The sequence below is a fragment of the Sesamum indicum genome, linkage group LG3 (genome assembly GCF_026168435.1).
Source record: "Sesamum indicum cultivar Baizhima isolate 11 linkage group LG3, ASM2616843v1, whole genome shotgun sequence".
Taxonomy (NCBI): Eukaryota; Viridiplantae; Streptophyta; class Magnoliopsida; order Lamiales; family Pedaliaceae; genus Sesamum; species Sesamum indicum.
In genome coordinates, this window is record NC_142659.1 from 19,196,321 (window position 1) to 19,224,102 (window position 27,782).

A 27,782-nucleotide genomic window follows, 5' to 3' on the forward strand; every position below is an offset into this window, starting at 1 on the left:
GAAAATCCCTCTAACTTGGCCCTCATGCAATCTTCGTTTTAAAGAATTTGCAACATTATAGAGAGATTACATGTGCGATGGGAGTAGAAGAAACCCCATACACTTTACTAAAATACGTTGAACACGCATCACTGTTTTTCTGGAACATATTACCAAATGGCATATCATGCATATGAAACATTTCAACCAAACACAATTATAAATCTTAAATACCTAAATCTTCATAAACAATCCCTTTGTTACATATCACCCCATATCCTATCCATTAAGCAAACTAGGCATCGTATAGCTTTTTTCCGGAGCCTTACTTTTATCCAGGATTATAACTAGACAAACCAAATAGTTAATTATGCATGATAGTATTCTTACGCATGAACACTTGAATCGAATGGAGTCCCAGAAGAAAAGCTTTTTCACATCATAAGATTGACAGAAAAGTTGCGCACATTATGATCCAAGCAAGTCTTTATGGATCACACAAGCTACTAGAAAAACCGTCATTTAATTGGTCTTATCATCGATAGCCAACTTTATTCTACAGAAGCAACTTAATTAGCACAGAACACACAAAATGAACTATTCCCACTATAATACTAGCAGGCATATCTCACGAGAGTTCACTTTTTCTTGGCAATGAACAGACCCCATCTCTGCTCGCCCGATGAACTCCTCACAAGTTTGGCCTTCCAACCTCCAACTATGTCACTGTAGTCCTCCTGCAAAGCAAGAAACGAAAAATAGAACATTTTCAGTGTCAAGATAAAAGAAATAGCAAGTAGAAGACAGGCGAATAAGAACGCACTTCAGAGAAGTCCTGTATGAATGCCTCCTTCTCCTTCTCCACTGCATTTAATTCCTTCTCAAGAACTTTTATGAACTGGAAATAAGAAAGAAACCGTCAATCTTAGCTATTGCAGAAAATACCCATAACTGACACGAAAGAAACAGCCAACGAGCACCTGATCAGTTCGATCTTCAGCAATGACCTCATCAAAACCAGCATCACGAAGCATCTGTAGAAGAGCAAATACATGAAGAACTGGCTATGACAGAATCATAAACATTGGTGAAGCATGCAGAGAATGAACATTTCCAATGTTACCTGGCCGTAAGCCTTGACATCATGTAAATCATATCCCCTTTGCTTAATGTACTCAGCAAATTCAGTAGATGGAGTTCCATCATTTCTGCAGTAGTCACTTATAAGGACTTTGCCTCCTGGCTTCAGCCACTTGTAGAATGATCTAAACAGTGCAGGTTTGTCCTGAAAATAAGTCCAAGGTATTTGTGTTAGCACAGATAGAAGCACATGAAAAGACTGATAAAAACATTTCTAATAATGCATATCCAAGTATAAGGATCTTAAGACAGATTAGGGATCAACAGAAAATCAGTACCCTTGTAAAAATTTACATGGTAAGCTATGAAGATATTACAATAAAAGAAGCTGACAGTAGTCATGTCGTGTGTTTGTGTAAGTGTAACTTTTACAGTCTTCTCTGGTTCCAGAAAAATCAAAGCCCATTAATAGAAGTTAAGAAAAGATACCAAGGAAATATGAGCGAAAAATTCATTTAAATAAGAAATATTTGAACTTGGACTTGAAAAATTAAACAGAACGAACTAGATGGTGAGAAATTAAGTAAGAAAATTACTTGAATATGAAGAATGGTGTCACGACTATAAATCACATCGAATGTGCCATCAGGATATTCTTTCTTGGTACAGTCAGCAACCTCAAATTCAACAGCACACTTGAGACCAATTGCACGTTCAAGAGCAAAAGATATCATATTGACGGAGAGATCAATGCCAACGACATGAACATCATACTTCTCAGCCATGTAGAAATCACCGCCTCCAATGCCACACCCAACATCTAGGACTTTCTGTCCAGGCTGGAGATCCAGTTTAGCTACAAATTCTCTGGTTGTATCTGCTCATAAACAGAAGATCACTCGATGAGAACAAAAGCATAGAAACAAATCTGAATTTCATGAAATCCCATAACCTTATTATAGGATATTTTGGTCAGAAAATGTTCTGTAAATAATCATGCTGATAAGTTCATAAGGATACGGTGCAAAGATCTAAGTTAAAACTTTAATAGAACAGCATCAATGAAGAAACTAGAAAACAACTGGTGACAGGCTCAGCAGAGAGAACACATTATCTGTGATAGTAATTCTTAGCGCACAATTCAGATGTAATTTATCTTCCAGAATTCCTGCTTTTACATTGAACAGCAGTATTTGACAAGCAGAAATGTTAACTCACGCTGTATTAGTGGAGCAAAGTGGTTTATTTTTATGTGCAGTGCGAAAAAAGGCCAGGGGTCAAATCGCGGTAGGAGAAACATACCTATCCCTCCTGTGCTCACGAACCCCTGTCCAAAGACACGCTCATAGCGCAATATGCCACTACTTTTATACTGGACATTATCCAAGAACTTCTGAAATCCTCTGTCATCATCTGAGCCAATCTTTCGCCAGATCCAGCAAATCTGTAAAAACGGCATTCGTACATTATACATAATATTCTTCTGGGTTGATTAGAATTTGAAATAGATATTGACTGTACCCCTCCCTCATTTAATATTAACAAAACCTTACTTTGAGATTCTACCTCTTAAAATGCCCAAACAGCTGTGACAAGATGAGCCACTACCATCACACAATTCACTAAAAACAAAACAAGAAAAGCTTAAAATTTTCTGAAATACCGATAACTTTTTACCCTAAATTGATACTTTTATGATGGATATGAATTGCAATTGCCTTTTCGTATTAATTTCAAGTTAATGTAGATTTAATCCAGTAGGCCCAATTTCATATCAACTTGAAACCCTAAATCCTCACCTACTCCACCCACATATTTGGACGTTATCCTTTTTCATGTAAAGTCCAACAGAAGTGGCAGATGGGTAAATAGCCTAACTTGGAGGGAAGGTTTTAATGTTAGAAAAGAGGTAAATAGTCCATAATTATGTTATGAACAGATCCATGTAACTAGTCCTTTCTTTCTCATTTTTTGATTAAGAAACAGAATTGGAAATGCAGTGAAGGGCAGCAATGCCTCAGTTCTTAAAAAACCCCAATAAAATTACAACCAATTTTGGCAGAGACTTTGACTTAGCCAGACAGGATAGTTTACGATTTAGAGTATTAACACTTTCAACCCCTCTCCTGTCAAAGTTACAATGTAGAAAGCAATCAAGTAATGGCACAGATCTAGATCCGTAGCACCCCAAGCAACTTACAAATAAGTGCGTCAACATTTAACACACTTTCGATTCTGGTGCACTGAATAACAAAGATACAACATGACAAACACTATAAAGGAAAAAAAGAATACAACTTTGTTACCTGATTCTGATTCTTCTTGTTTTTTACGTAAGCTCCGATACATTTGCAACTCATAAGAGAAAGTTCAAATGAATTTCCAGCTTTATCGTAGGAATGACATTCTTTAAACACCTGCACGTTCAAATTGAGGAATCACAATACATAATTGAACAGAACCAAAAAGAATCATCAAAATAAGTATAAGGTGGCTCCATATCAAGATGTAATATGAAGCTCATAATATTTGTCCTGTCTATAAGAAATCAATAACTTTCCTAGAGCATGCAAGTAGAGAGTATGACTGGGCAATAGCAATTGCCAGTGAACAATTTCCAAACTTGACTTAGATCAAAATCAACAAGTCATATTCAGTTTGCCAACTTCACTATTACATGAAAACATAAAATTTCTCGTTTTCCCAAATTCTGAGTTCTTGGACAAAATAACTACTAATATCATAAACTTAAAGAAATAGAGAGATAAATGCACAGCATGTTACATATTTTATGGAGACACTAACATTAGCAAACAATAAGTATAGACACTTGCAAGGATATAATAGCTATGCTATACAAAAATAATGGCTATGTACAAGCCTCAAACCTTGGTATAGTATCTTGGTTCACGGTAATGAGTTGGGTTACTCTTTCGCTTGTGGTCTCCAGACTGATGAAAACATGATTCTCTGAAAAATATGTAGCCACCAACTTTTAACCATTTGACCATTCTCTGGGCAAGGTCCTCAACCTAAGACAGGGAAATAATATAAATTGCTCATTACAGTACAATAAATGAAACATGAAGTGACACGTACATTTGTAAATAATACAAGCCCATGCAATTGGTTTGAAATAGATGAAGACTAGGGATTACCTCCTTGTCTGAAAGGTACATCAACAGCCAGTTTGAAAATATTAAGTCCAAAGATCCTTCTGGAAAGTTCAAATCCGGGGATGTGACATCAGCGCACATAAACTTGACATTCTTATTATGTCCGTTGATAGTCTCATTCTGCAAAGGCATATCAAATAACTACCAGGCAATTTAATATGAAAAAACACCAAAACTCAAAATACCCTGAACAAGGTCACAAACCTTCTTTATTACACTTTCAATAAAGTCCAAAGCCACAAGTTCGCCTGCCTTTTTGGCTAATTCACCAGTGAAACGGCCAATACCTGCTCCAAGCTCTAGAACTGACTTTCCTTCATATGGTGGAAGCAGAGAGAGCACCTAAGCAGATTTATTATAAAGATGGGTTGCATAATTAGGTCTCCATTTCCAGGGAATAAGCATCACCACTCACTTATTGTCCCAAAACAGGTCTTATTTAATAACCAAATTAAAGAGAAAAAAGATAATCATAGTTCCCCAAAAAAGAAAACTATTTTGACAGTTTTACCTAGGGATACAAGGAATTGTACGAGTATGATGGATTTAAAATAGTTAAGATCTGAAAAAAGAAAAAAACTAGCATAATTACAATAAAACAAAATTCCAAAACAAGGTATGTGCTTTAAAGAGATGTGTACCGAAAGACAAACATTTGATAGGTAGTACACAAATACTTAGATAGCTTAAGAGAAAATAAAGATATAACAATAAGCAAGGTAATTTGAAAACTTAATCAGTCATTTATATTTCTTACACGACAGTTTTGCAGACAATTTAACAGTGGGGTACTAAATCGACAACCATAATGTTGGGAATTTAGTGTAGGTCTGGAAAGTTGTGGATTTCATTTTAGGTGATAAATTATTGGAAAGGAGTTAGTTCTTGCTGGCCTGCAATGTATGTCAACTATATAACGATATTTTTTCCAGGTTTGGATGCAAAGGCTAAATTGAACCCATCAAAATCAAGAACAGGTGGAATCGGATAGCTCAATGTCAGATCTAAACCTAGACCAGACAGTGTAAGCATAGATAGAATAGAGTCTTCAGTGAGAAAAACAACTTATATCTTGAGAATACTTATACAAGGAGCAAGATACCTTTGGATTAACATCTTCTCTCTTTATTTACCTTTTTTTTCCCTGTCGATCTTCCTTTGTTTTTCCTGTTCTTCCTCTACCTTTTCATTTCTTTTCTCCTGCATTTATATTCTTTCTTTGCTTTTTGCTTGTTTTTCAGCCTTCTTTTCTTTTTCTTAAACCTACGCCTTACCACCTCAAGCTAGTGCGGTGATACCTTGCTGCCCAACCGTCCCCTTCAACTCCAACTTGACACTGGACCCCAAAGCCTAAATTACCCGTGTGCACAGTATAGGGAAATGCTCGTTCACACACACATATGTATAAATCTATATACATGTAATATAAGTACACTGTACACATGCAGATTTATATAGATGTGTACATATTGTACTTATGCATACACATGTATAAATTTTAATATAGGTATATATAACTTGTTGGTGGTGGCTGTGTCAAATCAGGTGAGGTGATGGTTGTGGTTAGAGTAGGAAATAGATTCGTGATTGATTGAGCTTTCTTATGTTAAGGGCAAATTGGGTTTATAGAGAAATGAAGAGGATGAAAGGTCAATAATAATTTTGAGCATGTTTACTGAAAATAGTAGCAGTCAAAAAGCCCCATGTGCGGATGCTCTGGAGTTCCAGCTGCTTTTAGCTTTTTCTAAGATAAGCAGAAACAAAAAAGTAATAAAACACTCTTCATTTTATGCTTTTAAGCCTAGCTGAGACGCAGCTTTTGGAAAAATTGCAAACACCAGACATATCACGCCAGAACTTACAACATGTCCAAGTCATGGAAGAACTGGTCTCTAAACAACTAATTGGGAGATCACACCATATTTTCACTCAAAACTACTTTTAGCTAGAAGGAACATCCTATTTGACCAAGTAGGCCCTTTATTTTATTTTTGTAAATTGACAAGATAATGAAAATGACACTGAAAGCTAAAAGAAAAGATATGCATAGCACTTTTAGTTAGCATGAACCAAAATATCATCTAAAGCCCTTCATAAACTCCAAACTCAAAAACATGCACTGAATCCTCAAAACATCCAATTAATATGGAGATATCAGGAAAAAGAAAAAAGATCCACCTGATTTTGATGCAAAACCACATAAAAAGTTAAGAAACCATATAGCGTCTCAAGCATAAACGAGAAAACAGTGAAGGTTACATTACATCCTTATACAAATCATAAATAACATGAAATAATCATAAAGGTCTTAGTGTTATTTTTCTGAATTCAACATCAACACACACCAACTACCTAGAAAATTATAAACAACAAAAGGAAAGTTAAATATATCCAATCTTCATGCCGAAGTCAGATAGAAATTAGAATGAGTTTCCATTACCGACTACATAAATGCCGTATACCAAAGACAAAAACCGAAAAAAATCACATACATGAATTCTATACTTATCTCTTATCATATTTCATTTTAACACCAAATAGACGTTTAATCCGTATACCTCAGGCCTTTCTTCTTTGTCAAGATCGCATGCGTTGGAATCAAGCATCATAGCCTCCAGAGTAAGGTCAACGGAATGCTCCATCCAGTAACTCTTTTGAACCTCACGCTCTTGCTCTGCGCATTATATTCTAGAACAATTATTTTTATATTATAAACCGTCCCATTTAATTATTGGGATAATTATATGGTGCACCAGCGGTCTATCTACACAATGTCCGTTTTGGGCAATTACAGAAATCACTAAGAAACAAAAAATGATCTGTGCAAAGATGATATTTGACGTATCATAAGAATATATTCCTAACTTTTCAAAAAGTACGAATAATTTGTGTAAATAAACCAATGTTGGTTTATGTAATTCTCCCTTAATTATATTACATATAGAAAAGCAAGGAAAAATATCAAAACATCTTGAGTTTAGTGAACCTTGATTGGCAGCCATGGCAAAAGGACAATTAGGAACAGCAGTAACAATGCAAGGGGTTTATCTTGGTGAAGATGGACTGCTGACAAAGATGGGATTTCAGAGAGGACTGAAAAATTGGAATGTTTTTCTGCTGGAAGAACTAACAACCCTCAACTGCAATGCGGGATCTTGAAAATGTCCTGGATCTTCTGTTGAAGGATCTCCCCTTTTGCTGCATTAGCTAGACCTAGAAACAGGGCATATATACGCGAAAATACTGGAATAAGATGGTACTTGTTAGAGAAAAAGAGTAAAATGATTGCAGTAGTAATCTGGAGTGATGCTGGTTGTGGTGGTGTTTGTGTGAGGGATGAGAAGAAAGAGGGGCTTATTATAGATGGAGGAGTGGGGAGTGGGGAGTGGGGAAGCGAGAGAGGGGGAGACGGTGAGGTTGGTGAAAACTGCAATTAATAAATAATGATGTGGGCCTGTTCCAAATAATGCACACTTTCACTCTCTCTGTTAACTATCTACTATCTATTTGGATGAGTAGTTGCTATGACTAGTCGGTTTTATGTGTACGTAAAATTCTTTTGTGTTTTAAAAAGTTTGTAATAAAAATTTATCTATTATGATAATAGGTTAAAAGCTTTCTTGAATTTTGTAAAACTCAACTCAATCTTCCCCTCTCCATTAAATCTAACTAACGGTATTAAAATTTTAGAAAATAATGTAATACCTTTATTTAATATATATTATTTCTTATTTTAATGACTGTTTGGATTTATTTTTATCAAATATTAATTGTTAGATTTAATAAATTAATTTCAATCTTTAGATTTTAAAAAATAAAAGGTTTAGATTCAACAAATTATTTAACTTATATTATATATAAATAATTTAAAATTTTAAAAATATATTATTATTATTATATATAAAAAAATGATTATCCCACCCACCCCTTACCTCCTGCTACCCCCCAACCACCCCACCCCCTTAACCCCCACTGCCCCCTCCCCTTCCACCACCCCACCACCATCTCCTTGTGGCGATGCAATTTATTAAAAATCATCGTATTTTTGTAAATTTTTTATCAAATTGAGTGAGAACGGTCTCGTTAGAATCGTCTCAAATAGACAAGACTGATGGTGGTGGTTTGAGATCGAGATTCGATCGGAATAAGATGAATCAATGGCAAACATGTTCGACGATCGTGGCTTGGGCCCAATCTCTCTAATGGACGAAAACTCAAATTGAAGGTAAGAAAATATTCGTCTTGACAAAAGAATTTGAATGGTACCATTGGCCATCGAAAACTCGTTCTAACGGGGCCAAAAACTTAGAAATAAGTTTCCGGCGAAAGAGGGGCGAAATTGTTCATATTTTTTTTTTATTTTTAATTAATTTTAATTATATTAATTAAAATATATTTTAGTTAATTAAGAATATTTTAAATAATTATAAATATTAAATATTTTTAGCTAATTAAGAATAATTATAATAATAATTATTGTAATTAAATATATATTTTAATTAATTAAAAATAACTTTAGATTTAACAATTAACAATTATAAAATTATTTGAATTTAAATATAATTTAATTTAATATTTAATATTAAATAAAAGTAATATAATTTAATATTTTAATTTAAAGTATAAAAAAATACAAAAACAAAGCAAAAATAAAAAAAGCATTTTAATAAAAAAACACCTAAGAAAAAGGTAAAAAACAGTTAAAAAATACCCCTACATGCACAAAAAGCGTGTGTAACGCACCTTCCATTAATTACTAACGAAATGGGTGTTTGTTGCTGAGTTTTACAAAACACATGAGGGTTTTTAACCTATTCTCATATTAGACTGATTTTTTTTGCTGACATTTTAAAACACAGGAGGGTTTTATGCATTTTGTCTGTACGCTTTCACTCTCTCACCTCTCTCTGTTAACTATCTATCATCTATTTGGATTAGTAGTTGTTATGGCTCGTCGTTTTTTTGTGTATATAATAAATAATAATTTATATTTTAAAATATATTAGAAATAATAATAAAATTATAAATTAATACATCATATTTAATAAATAAATAAATAAATAAAATAAAATTAATTTAGGGATATTATAAAAAAAATTTGTCTGGGGGCAATTTTCATATTAATATAAATGGATAGTATAAATCATATACATAATATTCGAATTTGAGTAGCAGTGGTTGAAAATACATAAGGACATTTTTTTGGTAATTTGAAAACTTAGTGTGGCAGTGTAAGTAACCGCTATTTTTAAGTGAAAAAGTGATTTATATATATAGAGAGATAATATATATATATATAGATATTGCTATTAAAGTAGTGTTAATTGCACTTAAACCTCCTCTCAAAATATTAAATTATTTTTTAAAAAATCTAAAATTATATTGATACATCCTCGAAAAAAAATTTATATACGCTCGACTTCTTTTCATTAGGTTTGGACGAAAAATATTGATTTACGTAAAGAAAAATACACAAATATTTTATTTTTCCTTCATTTAACATTCTCATGTATATTTTTATATTCATAAAGGAATAAATATAATATTGACGCACATGGTTGAAGGAGGTCTAGTCCAAGAAGAGAAACAAAGCTTGAGGATCGCCCGACATATTTGCCCTAGCGTGCTCGGAGACCTACTAGCCCAGGACGAAGGCCCAATGTACCCCTAACTCAACCTACGAACGTGGCCCAATAAGGATAACCAGCCCAAGGGCCCACATTGCGTAATTTTCCCATGGCGTACAACTAGCTTGCTAGTTGGTTGCCATATCAAACCACGTTAGCCTTGAGGAGGCAGCTCAAGTAAAGAAGGACTCCTTAGAAACCAGGACTCCTTGACGGCTGAAATTCTATTTCAATGAATGGTCTCCCCCAATAAAAGGATACTCATTGTGGACTTATCCAAAAAATGGATAAAGACAACTAACTGTTTATCCAACCACCCAAACCCCTCTCCCAAAAGATTAAGGCAGGAGGATAGACCCTCGGCTGATGGGAGATGTCCCCTCTATAAATACAGGTTCGATCCCTCAGGCGGGGGGACAGTTCTTTTTTATGCTCCAAGCACTCTTTCAAGCACTCATCGAGCATTCTTTTGTGAATTTGCAGATTGCTTTCGATTTTATCAATATTTTTTTATTCCTTATTATGTTTGTTTATTTTTTTTTGTTGTATCAGATCTTGAATTCAATACTAACTTGGGTGCCAGAGTGCTAACGTGTTGTTTTGCAGGTTTCTTTCCTCAGATTATACATGCTCCACTCCAACTTTAGCAATAGCCTAAGCCAATCGGACTTGTGCTATTTTTGCACACATCAATTAACGTCATCTATGGAACACAGAATTGAAGACGTGAGTAACGATGGAAGCACCCAACAATGCATTGAGCAAGCAGAAGGAAACTGAACCTTTTAAGGAATACTCACAGAGATTCAATGCAGCTACACTGGAGGTGCCCTCAGTGACTCAAGAGGTTAAAGCCAGCGTCTTCTCCCAAGGACTCCTGGATGGGGACTTCTTCAAGTCCCTAGCCAAGAAGCCCGTCTCCAAGTTCGAAGCTCTCCTGGCTCGTGCTGCCAAATACATCAACATAGAGGATGCCCAAGCCTCCAAGAGGGAAAGCCATGGAGAAGGAAGAGGTTCCCTCCTAGAAGCCCCAACTGATTTTCGGATAGGAAGCCACTTTTCGAGAAAGTAAACATTGTGTACACTCCGTTGATTGGCCCCGTAACTCAAGCCTTCATGGCGGTGGAAGAAAAAGGTGTATCTGCGCGCCCCAAGTCCTCTAAGGATGGACCCCATCGTCCCAAATCTAATAAATTTGTCGTTTTTACAATGACTGTGGTCATAGTACGAAAAGATACCGACACCTAAAGAATGAGATCAAACGACTTATTCAAAATGAATATTTGCACGAGTATGTGTGTTGAGAGAAAGCTCGAGGCACAAGTCCATATCGAAAGTAAGAGGCTGATAAGTCAAAGGCGACGAAAGATTCCAACCTAGAGCCCCTCTCAAAGGAGGTGCCCAAGATCATGCTTGGAGGTAGGATCGAAACTAATGACCCCCTGCAAGAGAGTCATATGGATGATCGCAAGAGGGCCTATTTCGGGCGATTCACACCATGCTAGAAAAGTACAAGTAAAGGAGGCACATGATATAATTGTGAGTGAGGTCCTGAATGTGGAAGCATTGGAGGACACCCCTTTCATTCAGTTCGGGTGAGTAGAGCGGTCCGGGCCTAAGGTCTCCCATAATGATGATTTGATCATCACAACACTATTGGCCAATTATGAGATGAGACGGATCTTCATAGATTCAGGCAGCTCAGCAGATATATTATTCGACAAAGCTTATAATCAAATGCAGTTGGGGGACTTCCCCCTGAAAACAGTAAATACCTCCCTGTATAGTTTCGCGGGCGAGGTGGTGCACTTTAAGCTTTAATAATTTTTGATAATTTATAAAAGTGTGATAATTTTTTAATATTAAACTTATTATGGAGTAATTAATTTTATTAATATATTAATAAAATAATTTAATATTTTAATTATTAAAAGGTGTAATTTTATTAAGAGATTCATTTTAAAAAAAAGTTAATAAAATAATTTAACTTAAATTAAAAATTATTATAAATAACAAAATGATTTATTGGGGTCATATTACTCATCTTTATATACATTACTTTAGCACCCTCTCTATCTTTTGGTAATTACAAGAATACCCCTGCGGGCATTCTGTCTTTGCAAAAATTATATTACAATTTGACCAGGTCAATAGAGGCATTTTTCAGTTTTAAAAGCTGTCAGGGTTAGTTTCTGTTATTTTATAAAAAGTAAGGGTAATTTATACATAAAAAAAAAACAATAAGTGAGGGGTGTAAATTTAATCATCCCAATTAAATATTGAGAACTAAAATGAATTTTAGCCCAAACAATACCATTAAAGGATAATTTCACTTAAAAGTTTAAATTATTATAAAGAAAATATAATATAATATTAATACATATCTTCAGCCGTGGATCACATGCTTGTTCCTACAAAAAAGGTTCAGTTAATCTTGGGGGATTTGATCGTGTGGTGCAGATTGATTGAGGGACCAAATAGAGAGCCAACACAAATTTGTATTTTGTACTATGAGACTGTTCTGTCCCACTGGTAAATGTTAGGTGGATGTACTTTTCTATATGGAAATGTTAGGTGGACTTCTTTTACTCTCTGTCCCATGTGTTAGAAAATTTAAAAGACCATTTTTACCTCTTAGCACTCAAAGATTCCGATCGAATTGTTCACGAGGCCTTGTTTGATTGGTGACGTCAAATTTTATAATTAAAATATCATTAGAAAAGTAAATATTATTATTGTCTATATTTTAATTGCTATGGAGTCAAAGTTATGGTAAATAATAATTATTAATTATGATTAAATAAAGTCGATATAGAAACTTATTTTATTTACTATGTAAATAATAATTATTAATCATAATTAAATAAATTCGATAAAAAAACTCACCTTATTCATCACGACGACAACATTCGCCATGGATTTTAGTCACGACAAACGCTTCAGCAACTCTACCAAAAATCAGGCCCAATAAACATTGAGTAGTCATGGTCAGTAACTATTTACTATGGTTATTTCTTTTAAATCATGACAATTAACTTTGGTTGAAAGTTATATTTCTTCTAATATATAGTGAATCGTATTTGAATATATTGAATGATATAATGAATAACATATTATGGGAAAAAAAATTCTGATTGAACGTGGGACATTTTAATTCTCTAATAAATTACTCAATAATATAAACAAATTAGTTAATAAATTATGAAGGCAAATTCTTAAAAAAAAAAAAAAAGAATTTACCCTTAGAAAAGTGAGTAAACAAAAACGTCCTAATACAACGCCGTCGTGGTTTTTTTTATCACAATTTGACGTCACATCCACGTTGATTGATATATATATATTTATATATGTTCTGAGAATTGAAAAATATAATTAAATTAAAATTTGATTCATAGTTTGATGCATACCAATTATAAATTGACAGAATTAAATACAATTTATTTCCATGTGATATTATAAATAAATAATTTATTCTCTTCTGAAAAAAATAGCGACTTATCCCCTATGTTCTAAAAAATAAAGCAAAAAATCCACTCATAGGGTTGCTTGTTTGCACACATTTTTCTATATTTTTGAAATGTTCTTTTTTTTATAAAATGATATTTGCATTATTTACAAACATTTGATTTGATTTGAATCTAAGATCGAAATTTAATTGACTGATCAATGGTCTAAATTTTACTTAATCCAATCAATGGTATAGATTTAATGTACATTTAAATAATATATATTTACATAAAATTTAATTTAAAATATATATGTAATATATTTATACATATAATTTTAATTATATATATAGAGACAGAGGAGAGAGTGAGGGAGGAGGGCTTGAGGGCGGGGGTTGGCAGCGATTGCAACGGGCTGGAGGGAGAGGGCGGCTACTGGAAGGGGGGAATTGGGGGTGGTGACGACGCGGCGACGGGAATTGAGGAAAAGGGAGGCGGGGGCAATGGTGGAAGGGCTGGTGGGTGAGTAAGGGTTGGGGGGAAAGGTTTTGATGGATCCAAGAAATTGTTTGTTTATAGCTACCTACCAAAGAGAAATCAGTCTGTACAGTGTGATAAACCTTGGATTGGGTGAATACTATTTTTCTATTCTGCACACTGTCAGTTTACCTATTTTGCACTTAACTCCCTTACCACTAAATTTGCATAGATGAATTTGAAGTTGTAATGTCCGAACTAAGATTTTTCGATACTTACGTAAGTTCAGAATTAAGATACAAGACTTTGATCCGAGTGTATTTAATACCAGTTTGAGTGTAATAAATATCTTACCATAAATAAAGTATAAATGTCGTATTTATAAGGTAAAAAATGACCACTTTCCTAAGCCACGTGTTGTGATCTCTCGTTTGGTGGTCTCAGGCGGATCAATAGCTTCAATTAAAGACCTGATTTCCTGAGCGGGGTCACTGGAGCAGGTCGGATCTTTGGTATAAACTATAATGAACACTCCTTTGTGGGAGTATTTTCGTCATTTTCTTAATAATAACAATAATTCCGATCAATATTGATAAATTTTAAATTATGTTTTCATGAAGTTATTCAAAATACTTTTTTCAAATCTTTTTACCAATTTCAAAAATTCATCCATCCACACACAACATTAAACAAATAATTGAATTTACTCGTCTTGGACCCTTGGCAAAACTGCATCCTCCCTCATATTCAAGTAAAATTCCTTATATGAAGCGAGGGTAAAATTGTCAAAAGAAAAAGTTAGTGCTAATTGAGGTGCTTTAAACGCAAGATTTGTCATAAAACACTTTTCGTGTGATAGAATTAGGCATAATGAAATTTGATGGAATGATAATAAATCCAATAGTTTATTATATAGTGTTTGATTTGACGTATTATATGTGCGATATCACATTTGATAATATAATACAATGTTTAGTTGGAAAAATACAAAATATAAATAAATATAAAAAGACCACTACGGATATCATTTCTTAAATTATTTTTATTCTAACATTAGAGCTTCTAAATAATTACAAAAGAAAAAAAATCTCTCAATAATTATTGAAATGTAATTTTTAAAATAATAATTCCTATGGAATTTTTTTATTTTTTTTCCACGTTCGTATGAAGCAGAAGTCCAAAATAGACATTCAATAATTTAACAAAAAAAGAGAGAAAAAGGTTTATTTTTTTTCAAAAAAAAATTATAAAAATATTGCAAAAATTCTACTTTTTGAAATTTAATAACTAATCAAAACTCAAGTATTTTTCAAAAATCACCCAAAAAAAGAAAATGAAGTAATGTTTTTTTTTCCTATTATACTTTATTATAAAATTATTATGATTTAAGGTACATTCTTATAAGCATATATGTATTTTACACATAAGGAAAAAGCCAAAGTGGAAAAAAAAATAATTTTCATGAAGAAGTGAAAAATAATTAGCCAATTTAATAATGAGTGAACATATGGATCACAAAAATTATACATTAAGTGGAAGGGCATACAACGAGAAAAAAAAAAAATTAATCCCAACTTAGACTAATTAATGGGATAGTGTATTCCAGTTTTTAAATAGGATATATTATTTCATAAATTAAAATTGTAAGACCGGACTCAGAATTAATACCAAGCTCTAATAATGCAAATTAAATATGTAATTATGCATGATGAACAATCTTATCATGCCTAATCACACGAACCAAATGCGGGCGAATCTGGGCGCGGGTATTTCTATTTTTTGTGGGTTCACACAAATATGCCACTAGAAAAAAAATGACTATTGGTTACCATTTTAATAGCTATGAACTAAAAATCATAGTAAATAATTTTTATTGACCACGGTATTAAAATTGATAAAAACAAACATAGATTTTTCAATAAGAAAAAGTTATTCGGCATAGCTAAAAATCATGGTAATAATATTTGCCATAATTTTTAGCCACCCTCACAAATACCACGGCCAACAACCGTTGCATGGTCATAATCAATGACTATTTGCTACTGTTATTTTATTTTTAATCATGGGTAATGTTGTATTTTTTGTAGTGCGTGAATTAATAAATTCTGAACAGTGTAATCTTATTTTCGAATTAAATTCATTCATGCAATGCAATTTTTTTTTTTTTTTTTAAGATTTGGAAAGCTCAAGAAATTTCATGGGACCCATTTGTGGAGCATATAAACAGCAAAGTAGTCTTAAGAGGAAGAAGAGAAGGCTTGTGTTGTATTGGCTCAAGATTTGACATGTTCTTTGGTCTTATTATAGGGCAGAAATATAAATGAACCACACTATTAATGTATTATTCAAAAGCAAGTAAATATTGAACTAAAATAAATATGGAGATTATAAAAATAGTAAATAAGTTATTAATTAATTATATTTCAATTGTCGTCTTTACAATTACAAATTAATATTTGGGCCATTTATCCTATATTGCGACGTAAACATGACCTAAGTTTATTAAGCTATAACTCCTAATATAAGAAAAACAAAATATGTATTCGCCGTAAATCTCTTTTCTTATTCTTCTAAAAATTTATTTACAAATTACATAATAATTACATAGTAGTAGAAGTGGGGCCGGTGGCAATGGAGGAGGAAGAAGGAAGGGGAGAGGTCAAACAAGGCGGTGGCCATGGAAGAGGAAGAAGGGAGGTGACATGAGAAAACAGGGGTCGGGGAAGAAGGTAGGGTGTGGTGGGCGAGGAAGAAGGAAGGAGGGGGCGGTGGACGACGAGGAGACGGGAAGGAAGAAAGAATGGGGAAAGTGGGGAAGAATGAAGGGGGCAAGGGGTAATTTTACTGATTGTACTGTCGTGCTGATTAGGATGGTGAATTGAGTTATTCAAGTTGAACAGTAATTAGTATAGGACTTGGTCTCCAAATCCCGGCCCCCATCCCTCAAAGTAAACAACCTATTTATTTGTGTAATTCATCTTATTCAAGCTAATCAATTGGAGTGAATTGGGCCTTAATGATTATAATTACAAATATTATGCAGATACAAAAAAATTATAAGTATTATAAAAGAATACCAAAAGATATATGCACTCATACATAATAATTACAATACTTTGCGTACTTTGTCGGAGTTGTAGAGAGGTTTTCTCTCTTTGAAAATTGAATTTGGATTAACTTAGCTTTTATTAACATAAATTGTGTTAGGGTCATAAATCTGTCTGATTCTTGCCTGGAAGCTCAATATGCTAAATCAACTCCATGCAGGGTTTTCCAATTCACCCCCTAAACAGGGGTGTAAATTGCATCATTTCATAAAATATAATGGGATCAATTGTTAATTTTTTTTTTATAAAAAGATAATTTAATCATTTACAATATCATATGGGATAAATTACACTATACCCAAAAAAAAATATCCGATCATAATGTTTCATTGGGAACAGGAAAAGCAAATGTAGAATAGAACTTATGCGAGAATTATTTTTGCAAACCAAAAATTAGTTGATGTAAGAAATCAGAAAAATGATGTCTTCAGTTAAGTAATACCGGCAACGCATATGACGTTACCAAAGAGTGAGGATCCTCACGACATTTGCAGAAAGTGATAGCTGAGGTATTGGTTACCTACCAAAGAATGTTACTTAGTAAAAAGCCTACTTTCCCCATAGCTGGAAGTCATACGTATGTTGTGTTTATTCTTGATATATCGAAAGGCCTTTTCTTGTTATTTTACAAAGTGACAGGGAATAAAAGGGGAGCTTGTGATCTAAACACACTTCACGAACCAAAAAATCTCTCTTCTTCTCAATTATCCAAAGTCCCCTCTATTCTGATGATTCTGAGGGAATATTTAGAAGGGAGAAATGTAATTTACCCTTTGTGATATGAAATGAGAAAAAAATCTAATGTGAAACGTGTTTTGAAAAATGAAGCAAATTAGGCTCTTATATAAATTATTGATAAATTAATCCAAATTATAGCCTATTGTTTTCAAGCCCAATAAAAGCCCTTATTCATTCTTACAAAAAAAAGGCCTTCAGGACACACTACAAGACATACAACAAATCCGCAGTGACTCAAGTCGAAAACTCTCTAGCATAACAAAGTGTTACAACCATGAGGTTTCACATCATCCTTGGCATCAAAATATTGAGGAACTAATTGTTGGATTTATTAATCCAATAATGTTGGATCATTAATCCAACATTGGGCTTATATGTAAAATAATTATATATTATGGACTATCGAAGTTTAGGCCCAATAAAGTGATCAAATAAGGTTTCAGAAATTTGAGTCTTAATGTATCTGATAGGATGTGGGGTTTTAATAAGTAAAAACTTATGGTAATTTTAATTTTAGTTATGGGCTGAAATTGAAATACTTATTATTATAGATATATGTCAAGTCCTCATATCACACGGTACTTCATTATATCTTTTGACATCCCATTATCAGAGAAATTAGATATAAAAGAAAATAAAGGAAACTCTGTGAAAACGTATTGATTTGGAATATTACTGACACGATTCCATTGAGATTCCTAGGGCTATGCATTCAGGTATGCTTCCGCATTTACGTTCATCGTATTTCTTAATAATTTAGCATGATCAGTTTTAGGATTGATAGTGATTGTTGTTTCACTAATAAATATTTAAAATTCTAACACTAATGTCATATTTCAAGGTGATCCATAGTTTGATCCATAAAGCCCGAAGAGATTACATATCAAGTTTTTAAGAACAAACTTCCAACCCTTAAATCCCAATTCAAAAAGAGGAATTAGAGGACAATCGCCACTTCCCAAAAATTGTAACCTTTTTATTTACATTCATAAAAAATTTTATTTGTCCATACTTTTTTAGTCCCGCAATTCTTTTTCATAGACCCGAAATTTGTATTAACATGTCCTATATATTTGTGCACCAATTGGCACAAGGCATATGAGGTCTATCGTCAATGATCTTGAAGATGGCAATGGACATGTTCATGATTCTATCAGAACAACAAGACGAGTCTGATCCGAATATGTGCATCAACATATTTTTATTGCATATAATCATTTCAACCCACATTATGTGTATATAAGTAGAGTAATATTTTTGTACACATAGTTTATATTGTGAGGTTAATTATATCTTATTTCCTACTATAAGAAAATAGAATCTAAGTACAACTCAAAAGTTGGAAGTTCTTACATGCTTTTGGTGCAGCTTTTGTACCAAAGATTCCAACTCTTACAAACCTAAAGCCAAATGATGTAAAGATTTGCTATTCGCCGGACAGAATATTTGCATAGATAAACGAGAATGCATCATGTAGCCCACCTCTTCCATCCTCAATTGTAATTTGATTTTTTATATTTCATATTTTATTTTAAAATTATTGATATTTTTTAGATTCGGTAAAATTCTACAAATATTTCCTGTATTTTATAAAATTATAATTATATCCCCTAAGGGTGTAAGTGTAATATTTTTTAGAAAGTATTTATATAAGTTTTGCTTTTGAATAGGATGTGTAGTTGTAATTACAACTATAGCCTCAAGAAGTATAACTGTAATTTAACAAAAAATAGAGAGTATTTGTATATTTTGATTTAATTTTAAAAGGTGTCAACGTAAATTACTCTTTTTTTTTATATCGTATGCTCATGTAAGAAAAATCCAAAACTACTTGATTCATAACACTCATCTATGACATAGAATATAAATATACATTAAAATAAAATACACCAAACATTATCTTAAAAGAAAATAGAGAACCATACTTTCTATTTCTTCTTGCAAGCATTAGTTAATTTCTTAAAACAAAAATAAAATAATACAGCGATCCACTATAAATATCATTTTACAACTTTTACTACAAAAACTAGCGATTGATACGCACTCGATTGCCTCTCTTATGATTAGACCTTAAAAATCTTTACCGTCTGCAATAATACAAACTTCCAACGAGTTTTTCACCTTCGTTTACCTATCAAATGATCGATTCCACCTTCATAGCCCCAACAAAATGTAGTAGACTAGTGTTATGGGCAATGCGATCAACATTCCGAAAATGACACTACCATATAAAAATCATAGATTATAATTAATTCAAAAATCGAAGTACATGAATTTTATTCGAAAAAATATACATAAATAGCTATATATATATATGCAAATATATTCTTACCCTGTACTGAGAATATCCGGATGGACGTTGTACTCCTTGGCGAAAACAAAGGGGACTATTCCCTGAGGCAGAGCAGCCTGTTTGCCAACGCCAACACCATCAATATTTTCAATGCGAATCTTTTATCACATTTTTATAAACAATGTCACATTAATAAGTAATTGGTATGTGATTATGTGTTCGGTTTTAGATTTAAAAAATATGATTAAATTAAATTAAACATTGAAAGTAGAGCCGTATACAATACACGCACAATAAAAAAAATAAACATATAGTCTACATTGCAACAACCACAACTTAAAATTTATGGTAAATCAATACTATCTACCACAATCAAATAAGATCAATACAAAAAAAAAAATAAATTTTGACCATGATTAATGAATATTTCCCGTAGTTTTAATTATAACCAAAACATATGTTACGATTTTTAGTTGCGACTAATGTTTTGGGCTCGTAGAAGACAACAGGTTAATAGCCATTGTGGGGCCATAGTTAATTACTGAGAAAATTGCAATATTGGTCCCAAAGTATAACGTGGTTTATAATATTATTCCCATACTTTCTAAAACAGCCGATATTAGTCCGATTTTAGGAAAACATTGCAAAGTTGGTCCCAAATTCAAATTTGCAAACTTTACAACATTTTTCTAAAATGTGGAATTGATATTGCAACGATGATACTAATATGGCAACATTTTCTGATATGTCGAACGAATATTTACAATACCAAAAGACATAAAATTAATACTGCAAACCACCTTATATTTTAGAATCAGAATTATAAATTTTTCGTTAAATAATATTTTATACACCTTTTTATTTTAATCATAATAATTAATCATCATCACTTTTTTAATTTTTTTTTTCTAGATTTCCGTTGACTGTGAAATTGTCGTGTTGTGTTTGAAAGTAATTGACAGTACATTCCTTTTCTAAATTGATAATGATAATTAGTGTGGGTGTTTGTGTTTTTTTCAAATTATAAGCCAAAAGAAGTTAGATTCACGTGTTGGCTGTCATGTGTTGGTATTTTTTAGTGAGATTCTCAGGGGAATATTTTTAATAATTATTTTAAAATTATTACTTGAAATAAATTAATAATATTTGATATAATTGAAATATTGGAGAAAGTAAAAGTGACCTGAACAATAGCAACGCGGAGGAGAACGCCACGAAGGCCAACAGCAATGGAAGCAGCAGCCATGACAGCTGGTCCTGTAAGGAATCTCACAGCCATAGCAAAAGCTGCCACGGAATTACCACATGCTATGATCCTCGGCTGCAATGCCATGAACAGACCTGCAGTACGTACTCAACCAGTCAACATATCAAATCCCCAACATCAGCATGCACCTCTCATCATCATCATCATCACTACCGCATGTTTATACTGTCTATAATATTTTTCTTTTTCTTTTTTTTTTGGTACATTATATCCACACTCTTTATAATTAAATTTAATTATACAAATATGTTTTATCATTTATAAAATTATAAATATATTATTAAAATTATAATTGTAATTATAAATATTCCTTCTATTCAATGACGAACTCTTATACAAATACCCATAAAATATATTATACTAACACTCTTTCTGGGATTTGTTTATAATTTTATAAAAGATAAAATGCGTTTTTATAATTAAACCTAACTATAACAGAAAAAAATTAATATAATTTACTTTTTTTAATGTTAATTATAATTAAACCCTCTATAAAAATGCAAAATTACACTTTCTCTCGTAGAAAAATTGAAATTACACTCAACAGTCCCTTCGAAAATTTTTCATTTACACCTGACCCCATTTCTATTAGGGTTTGGACGACAAATATTGAAGTTAGCAAAAAATATTTGAAATTTTTTTTATTTTGTCCCTCATTTAGTATTTCTCATGTATATTATTGTACTTTTAAAGAGATAAATAAAATATATATAGAGTAAGGTTAACATCACTTCAAATTTTTTATAAATATAAAATTATACATGATAATGTTGAATGAAGGATAAAAATTAAATTTTTCTTTTTTTTTTTGCTAATAATGTCAGTATTTTTTTGTCTAAATCCTAACAAAATGAAAAAAAAAATGTAAACAATAAATTTTTCAAAGAGAGTGTAAGTATCATTTCAATTTTTTTTAAAATAAGTGTAATTTCACATATTTACAGGGATTTTACATATAATTTACCCTTTTTTTTTAAGCAGAAAAAGGGAAATAAAGAGGGAGACATGCATCATGAATCTCAACTTTGGCTTTAATATAGGCGTGCTTTGCTTTTACCATTTTTCACGCTCATATATAATAATTAAAAGCGGGGTTTAATGATGATGATTAATGTCATTTAAAGAACACAGTTGTCAAGGGAAATTCTACTTGGAAAAATTTCGATTAAACTTAAATTAATTATATGATAAATATAATATACTTACTGTATAATTAGTGTACAGTTTAAAAAAAAATATAACAAATCATATCACACTTACTCTGTAGTTGATTTAATTTAACTAAACTTGGTTCGAATAAGAATCTTAACCAATTGTCAATTGTTCCTAGAAAACTCCCCCAACAACAATTCTTCGACACAAGTTGTGGGATGTACCTACATTTATTTATTTACTGTGTATAACACGATATTTCAGGGAATATTGGGTGCAATATTTCAGGGAATATTGCGACTAGTTTAATTAAGTGTATTTTTTAATAATTTAAACAAATTCCGACAACTTTTGTTTTTAATGTAATTTTTAAAAAAATATATACGAAAAAGTAACAATTGAGATAAAAAAAATGAATACAAACATTTCTAGCGAGAATATTAAAAACAGACATGTTTTCATTTTCATCAATGTTTCAAAAAAAGAAAAAAAAAAAGCTGAAAGTGAAACCAAACAAGATAAAAATTTTCAAATATATTCTTTAGAATTTATATTGCATACGATAATTTTTTTAAATAAATCAAAAAATTAAAACTTTTTAATTTTTTTTTATAAAAAATAAAGAGTTGCTAACTTACTATCAAAAAATTTAACAAATTACTTTTAAATTCATTACAAAACTAACGTATTCTGAAATCTTTCATCTTATTTTTTATTCAAATATTTTTAAAATAAATAGTTTATAAGATTTAAAAGTATTTTTGTAAGATATACGAATTCATAAAATATTTGGAATAAATTTACCTAAATATAAGAAATAATGGTTGTGAGGAAGAAGAGAAGAGAAGAGAACTGACCAAGGCTAAACATGGCCATGCCAAGTCCCGCATCAGACAGTATAGAAATGGATTTTGCTATTATAGCAGGCATCTCAACATGCCACCTGCAAACACCCAACATGCACATTTCGTCAATCTATCAAAATTAATTACATACATTTGCCTCAATTAACTCTGTCTTTCCATTTTTCTTTTTCGAAAAAATTATAATTTTACTCCTAAAATATACAGTGGTTTTTAATATTAATCCCGTAATTTTCAACGTTAGTTTCGAAGTTTAGAAAAACGTTGCAAAGTTAATTCTATCTTTGTAATATTAGTCCCACAGTTTGAAAGATTGTTGCAAAGTTTTAGTCCCAAATGTTGCAATATTATTATAGTTTGCAACGTTTTCCTAAAGTGTAGGACCAATACTGACTATTTCAGAAAGTATGGGACTAATATTGCAATCCATCCTATACTTTCGAACCAAAATTGTAATTTCTTTAAAAAATGTGTATTTGATTAATATTTATTTTTCTCTCTCTTCTCGACTTCCACATCCCTTTTTCTTCTCACACTCTTTTTTCAATAATTTTTCATAGCTTTCTTCTATTTTCAATATTTTTATTTATCCAAACAAACATATATATATATATATATCTAAAATAATACTTTTTAAAAAAAATTAATATTAATTATACAAACACATTTGAGCGTGTCACATATACTAATTTATAACTGCGAAAATTTAAAATAAAGAAGAGAATGTATACCATGAATATCTTATTTTATCAATTCTTTTTATAAATCTCATATATATATATATATTAATATATAAAAAATACAAATATTTTAATTTAAATAATATTTGAAAGAACTATGCGGGGGGTTTACCTGAAGGAAACAAGAGACCAAGTGAGGCCAAGTAAGCTGGAGTAGGTGTTGGGGTTTCTGATGAGTTTCCTCCAAACCATTATCAAAATAAGCCTTGTCATTACACTTGCTGGAGGCATTGCTTTCCCATTCCCATTCCCTTTCTTCTCCCCTTCATTCTCTCTCTTTCTAAAGCTCAAGTCCTCTCTCTCCATATACTCTTCTTCATTCTCTCTATGCCCCTCCACTACATAACAACAAAAAACAAACCCCATTAATCAACAAAACAGATTCAAATTTGTCAACTTGTTCTATTATAAGGATAATTTTATCAAGAAAAATGAAATTATTTTCGACGCATTAGGAATAGCTAATACCGTATTGGAGGACAGGACTGTTAATTCTTGATTTACCGAAATATGTATTTTTAAATTTAAATCATACCTATTATGGATACAGGAAGTGACTTGAAAATGCCCATTCTATTTCTCTTCCGACCCTACATACCAATAAAACCTCTAAATAGGGTAAATTCTAACCCGAACAGGGATTGGTCGAACCTAAACCATTTATATGGCATGTGCAACACACTTGCCATATTAGTGTGCAGTTCAGAGAAAGTGACCAATAACATAACAAGCGTATTATACTTGCTCTATGATTGATTTGGTTCAGCCAAACCTAGTTTGGGTAAAAAAAATTTCCTAAATAGTTGTAAGATTTATAGTTAAATCCAATTTCTCTCTTTGTATCATAAGGGTGGTATGAAAAATACCCCTAATTCTGAAAATTCTATCTAAATAGACAAAAATAGCGTTATACCTGTTATTTTTTTAATAAAAAATCCGGTATATATCATTTTGGGTCCTATAAATTAGAATTTAGTAAACCAACATAAAAAATTTAAAGAATATATTGCTTAATTTTACTTAAGTTGAGAAAAATAAATAAGACATCAATCAAAAGTATAGTATTCATATTGGGAATACACTTGCAAGAATATTTCAAATTTGAAAGTTTAAATAAAAAATGTTTAAAAATATCAAAGGGAAAAAAAGAAAAAAGGAAAACAATCACAATTCAACAATTTTTCTTCGTCACCTCTATGCCCCTCCATAAAAGAATTCAACAACAATAAAAATAAAATAAAATGGCATTCATCAACAAAACAATATTCAAGTTAATTGCGTTTTATTTATGAAAAATACCAATAATTATAAATTTAGCTATGGTAAAAATTTGGACTATTTAAAAATAAAAATGAAAAGTAGTAAACATGCTGAAATTGAAGTGCTTAAAAATATAATATAAATTTAAAAATTTAGATTATCAATAAAAATAATAATATTTTGAACTTATCTTTTTAGAGGTAATTACAAGAGACTTTCTTAAAGATTTATCATAATTAAAAATACTTATTTGTTGTTTGAAAAATTACATATTCCGAATTACAAATACCCTCGTAACAGCTCATTAGAAAGGTCTTTGTTAGGGTATTTATAATTTTTCAAATATAGAATAGTATTTATAATTAAGATAAATATTAAAGGAGCCTCTATTAATTTATCCTATTTTTATTAAAATTTTTAATAATATCATAAAATATACTTAGACAAACAGTCCTTTATGGAAAGACAAACTGAAAACAGAGAATTAGAGCAAAAAGAAAAAGAGATAAGTAGCTAAGTTGGCACCTTTGGCAGGAGAAAGAGCGACTCTGACTTCCTTGCCATTAGCAGCATGGTGTTCCGAAGCTCCGTAGTCATGGCCTCCGAAGACATCCGAAACAGGAGAGGCACTTGAGCTCCAAACAAACATGTGAAGATCTTTCCCCCCGCCTTCCTCGCCGCTCTTGTGCTGCGCATTTTGCTTCTTCGCCAGTTTGGATGCAGCTGTGGGTGAAAACATACCAGGATTGGGTGCTGGGTAATGGTTTGGATAGAATCTTGATTTGTTCCCAGTTTCCTCCTCGAAGTTGGAGGGCCTTGGAGTTGGCCCTCTTGATGCTGAGAGCCCATAAACGTCGTTTGCGCCGAAGTTTGAATTCCTTCCACCCCCCATCATGGAGTAGAAGTCTGTGTGGTTGAAGCTGGACCCTCTTGGAGTAGGGTTTCTTGAGGACTGGAGGGAGTAAATCTCTGCGTTGGTGAGGTTCGATGCCCTCGGAGTGTTTGATGAAAAGCCTTTTGAGAAGATGTCGGATCTTGAGGCATTGGATTTCCTCACAGTCACATGGAGTTTCCCATCTTCTTTGATTTCTGCTTCAGTCTCGAGAGGCTGCCTCCCGTCCAGGGACATCACATCAGAGTCAACATGGATGGAGACAATAGAGCCTGCTGTGTCTGGAAACTGCTCAGAAATCAACATCCTTGCTCCTCTGAACTCAAACATGAACAGCATCAGGGTGTACCAAATGATGCATTGAAGAACAACAATTTGCACCATTAGATCACCGGAGAACTCCCCATACATTCCCTTCAACAAAGGGATGCCCATAACTAGAGTGTTTGGGAGAGTTGAGAGTGAGAAAAGTGTGATTGTCCATTCCAAGCAACCCCTTTTGCTCAAGTTAGCCCACACCGCTAAAACTGCAAGAACAATGAGCTTCTGAAGAGTGTCAGCAGCAATGAACCTGAAGTTCATAGTGTAAGGATCATTTTTAGCAATAAAGTGGAAAGAAAGAAGAGGGACAGCAAATAGCGCCACAAAGCGGTTGATGCCTGAGCACTGATCTGGTGTGAAAATTTTCCACCACTTCACCGAGCCGTAGGCTAATGTCATGGCCACATAGAGTGGCACCATTGCAGTCATAACATGGTAAAAATCAGACAAAGTTATCATCTTTGCCTAGTTTCTTGAGAAGCCCAGATCAAGAAAACAAGCACAGAAGATGAAATATGACTGAAAGTTGAAGGAAACAGAAGTTTTTCCTTAATTCTTTTCCTCTCTTGTTTGAAGATGACGAGTAGGTTAAGGGGCATGCGCTTTGGTTTATGGGGTTGTGAGTATTTAGCAGTAGAACAATTCTTTATTGGGCTATACTGATGCAGAATGCAGCTTTGAGAGTTGCAAGGCAGCGCTTGCAGTCCCCAAAGCAAAGGGGGTGGGGGAGTTTACTAATTATATTTCACTTGCTTTGTTCTTTTCCTCCTCGAAAGACAGAGTGGTGGGTATGTGTGTGTGTGTTAATATGATAATGAGTTGCTATGTGGCTTATATAAAGTTTGGGAAAAGGGAATTTGGTTGGAGGTGGAGTTCGTAGTGTGTGTGCGTTCGTCTTCCTTGAAGCAGCCTTTTAGTGCTCTTCCCTTCTTTTCCATCAACTTTCTTTCTCCCTTCACTTTTGGGCTTGTGGGCTGAAGATCGGCTACGCCTCTACTTATATATGTAGTAGTTCAGTATGTAGGACGGATTTACACAAATTAATTTGACGTTACGGTTAAGTAGATGTAGGTAAGTTTATAACTGTAATTTCATTCAAATCATAGTAACTACCAACATTTTTTTCGGGGATAATTATCTTTCCTACCCTGAGGTTTGGTATAATTATATGTAAAATTTTTGTGATTTAAAAAATTACATTTAGAACTCTGAGTTTTGCTTTCGTCTAACAAATAAGTACATTTATTAGTCAAAATTAACTGAATTTGCTTATATTAATAAAAAAGGAGAACAAAAATTGATATTTACTATCGATTGACTTATTACTAATTTATTGCAGGTCAAACAATTTTTTCGACTAAACT

The 27,782-nt window shown here is 32.4% G+C and overlaps 2 protein-coding genes across 4 annotated transcripts; both read right to left on the minus strand.

The window, feature by feature from the left end:
• Positions 1 to 389: 389 nt before the first annotated feature.
• LOC105158067 (phosphoethanolamine N-methyltransferase 1) lies at positions 390 to 7,647 on the minus strand. 3 transcript variants are annotated; one of them, XM_088878829.1, is made up of 12 exons: positions 7,222 to 7,647; positions 6,794 to 6,909; positions 4,440 to 4,577; positions 4,218 to 4,355; positions 3,948 to 4,091; positions 3,366 to 3,476; positions 2,278 to 2,503; positions 1,656 to 1,936; positions 1,103 to 1,264; positions 960 to 1,013; positions 803 to 877; positions 390 to 716 (listed from the first exon to the last, which is right to left on the minus strand). In XM_088878829.1, the coding sequence occupies exons 1-12, from the start codon at positions 7,235 to 7,237 to the stop codon at positions 618 to 620; spliced, it is 1,560 nt and encodes a 519-aa protein (XP_088734955.1). In that variant the 5' UTR covers positions 7,238 to 7,647; the 3' UTR covers positions 390 to 617. The 3 variants fall into 3 exon arrangements, with proteins under 3 accessions (XP_088734955.1, XP_011072995.1, XP_088734956.1); XM_011074693.3 differs by having other exon boundaries at positions 2,362 to 2,503; positions 7,222 to 7,644; XM_088878830.1 differs by lacking the exons at positions 6,794 to 6,909; positions 7,222 to 7,647 and adding an exon at positions 5,369 to 5,960.
• Positions 7,648 to 19,526: 11,879 nt separating this feature from the next.
• On the minus strand, positions 19,527 to 27,341 carry LOC105158068 (putative auxin efflux carrier component 1c). The gene is made up of 6 exons (XM_011074694.3): positions 25,731 to 27,341; positions 24,058 to 24,283; positions 23,200 to 23,285; positions 21,107 to 21,264; positions 19,963 to 20,039; positions 19,527 to 19,851 (listed from the first exon to the last, which is right to left on the minus strand). Exons 1-6 carry the CDS (start codon positions 26,875 to 26,877, stop codon positions 19,785 to 19,787), a joined length of 1,761 nt encoding a protein of 586 aa, XP_011072996.1. The 5' UTR covers positions 26,878 to 27,341; the 3' UTR covers positions 19,527 to 19,784.
• Between the last annotated feature and the right edge of the window lie 441 nt (positions 27,342 to 27,782).

What these genes read in the sequence shown, in the direction of transcription:
- LOC105158067 (XM_088878829.1), bottom strand. An exon ending in TTGAAAGTGTAATAAAGAAG is followed by an intron (nt 4,356 to 4,439) that starts GTTTGTGACCTT and finishes ATGCCTTTGCAG; the next exon opens with AATGAGACTATCAACGGACA. An exon ending in ATGTCAAGGCTTACGGCCAG is followed by an intron (nt 1,014 to 1,102) that starts GTAACATTGGAA and finishes GCTCTTCTACAG; the next exon opens with ATGCTTCGTGATGCTGGTTT.
- LOC105158068 (XM_011074694.3), bottom strand. Translation starts at nt 26,877, where the DNA reads ATGATAACTTTGTCTGATTTTTACCATGTTATGACTGCAATGGTGCCA. An exon ending in CATGGCCATGTTTAGCCTTG is followed by an intron (nt 21,265 to 23,199) that starts GTCAGTTCTCTT and finishes TACGTACTGCAG; the next exon opens with GTCTGTTCATGGCATTGCAG. An exon ending in CCGGATATTCTCAGTACAGG is followed by an intron (nt 19,852 to 19,962) that starts GTAAGAATATAT and finishes TTTATATGGTAG; the next exon opens with TGTCATTTTCGGAATGTTGA.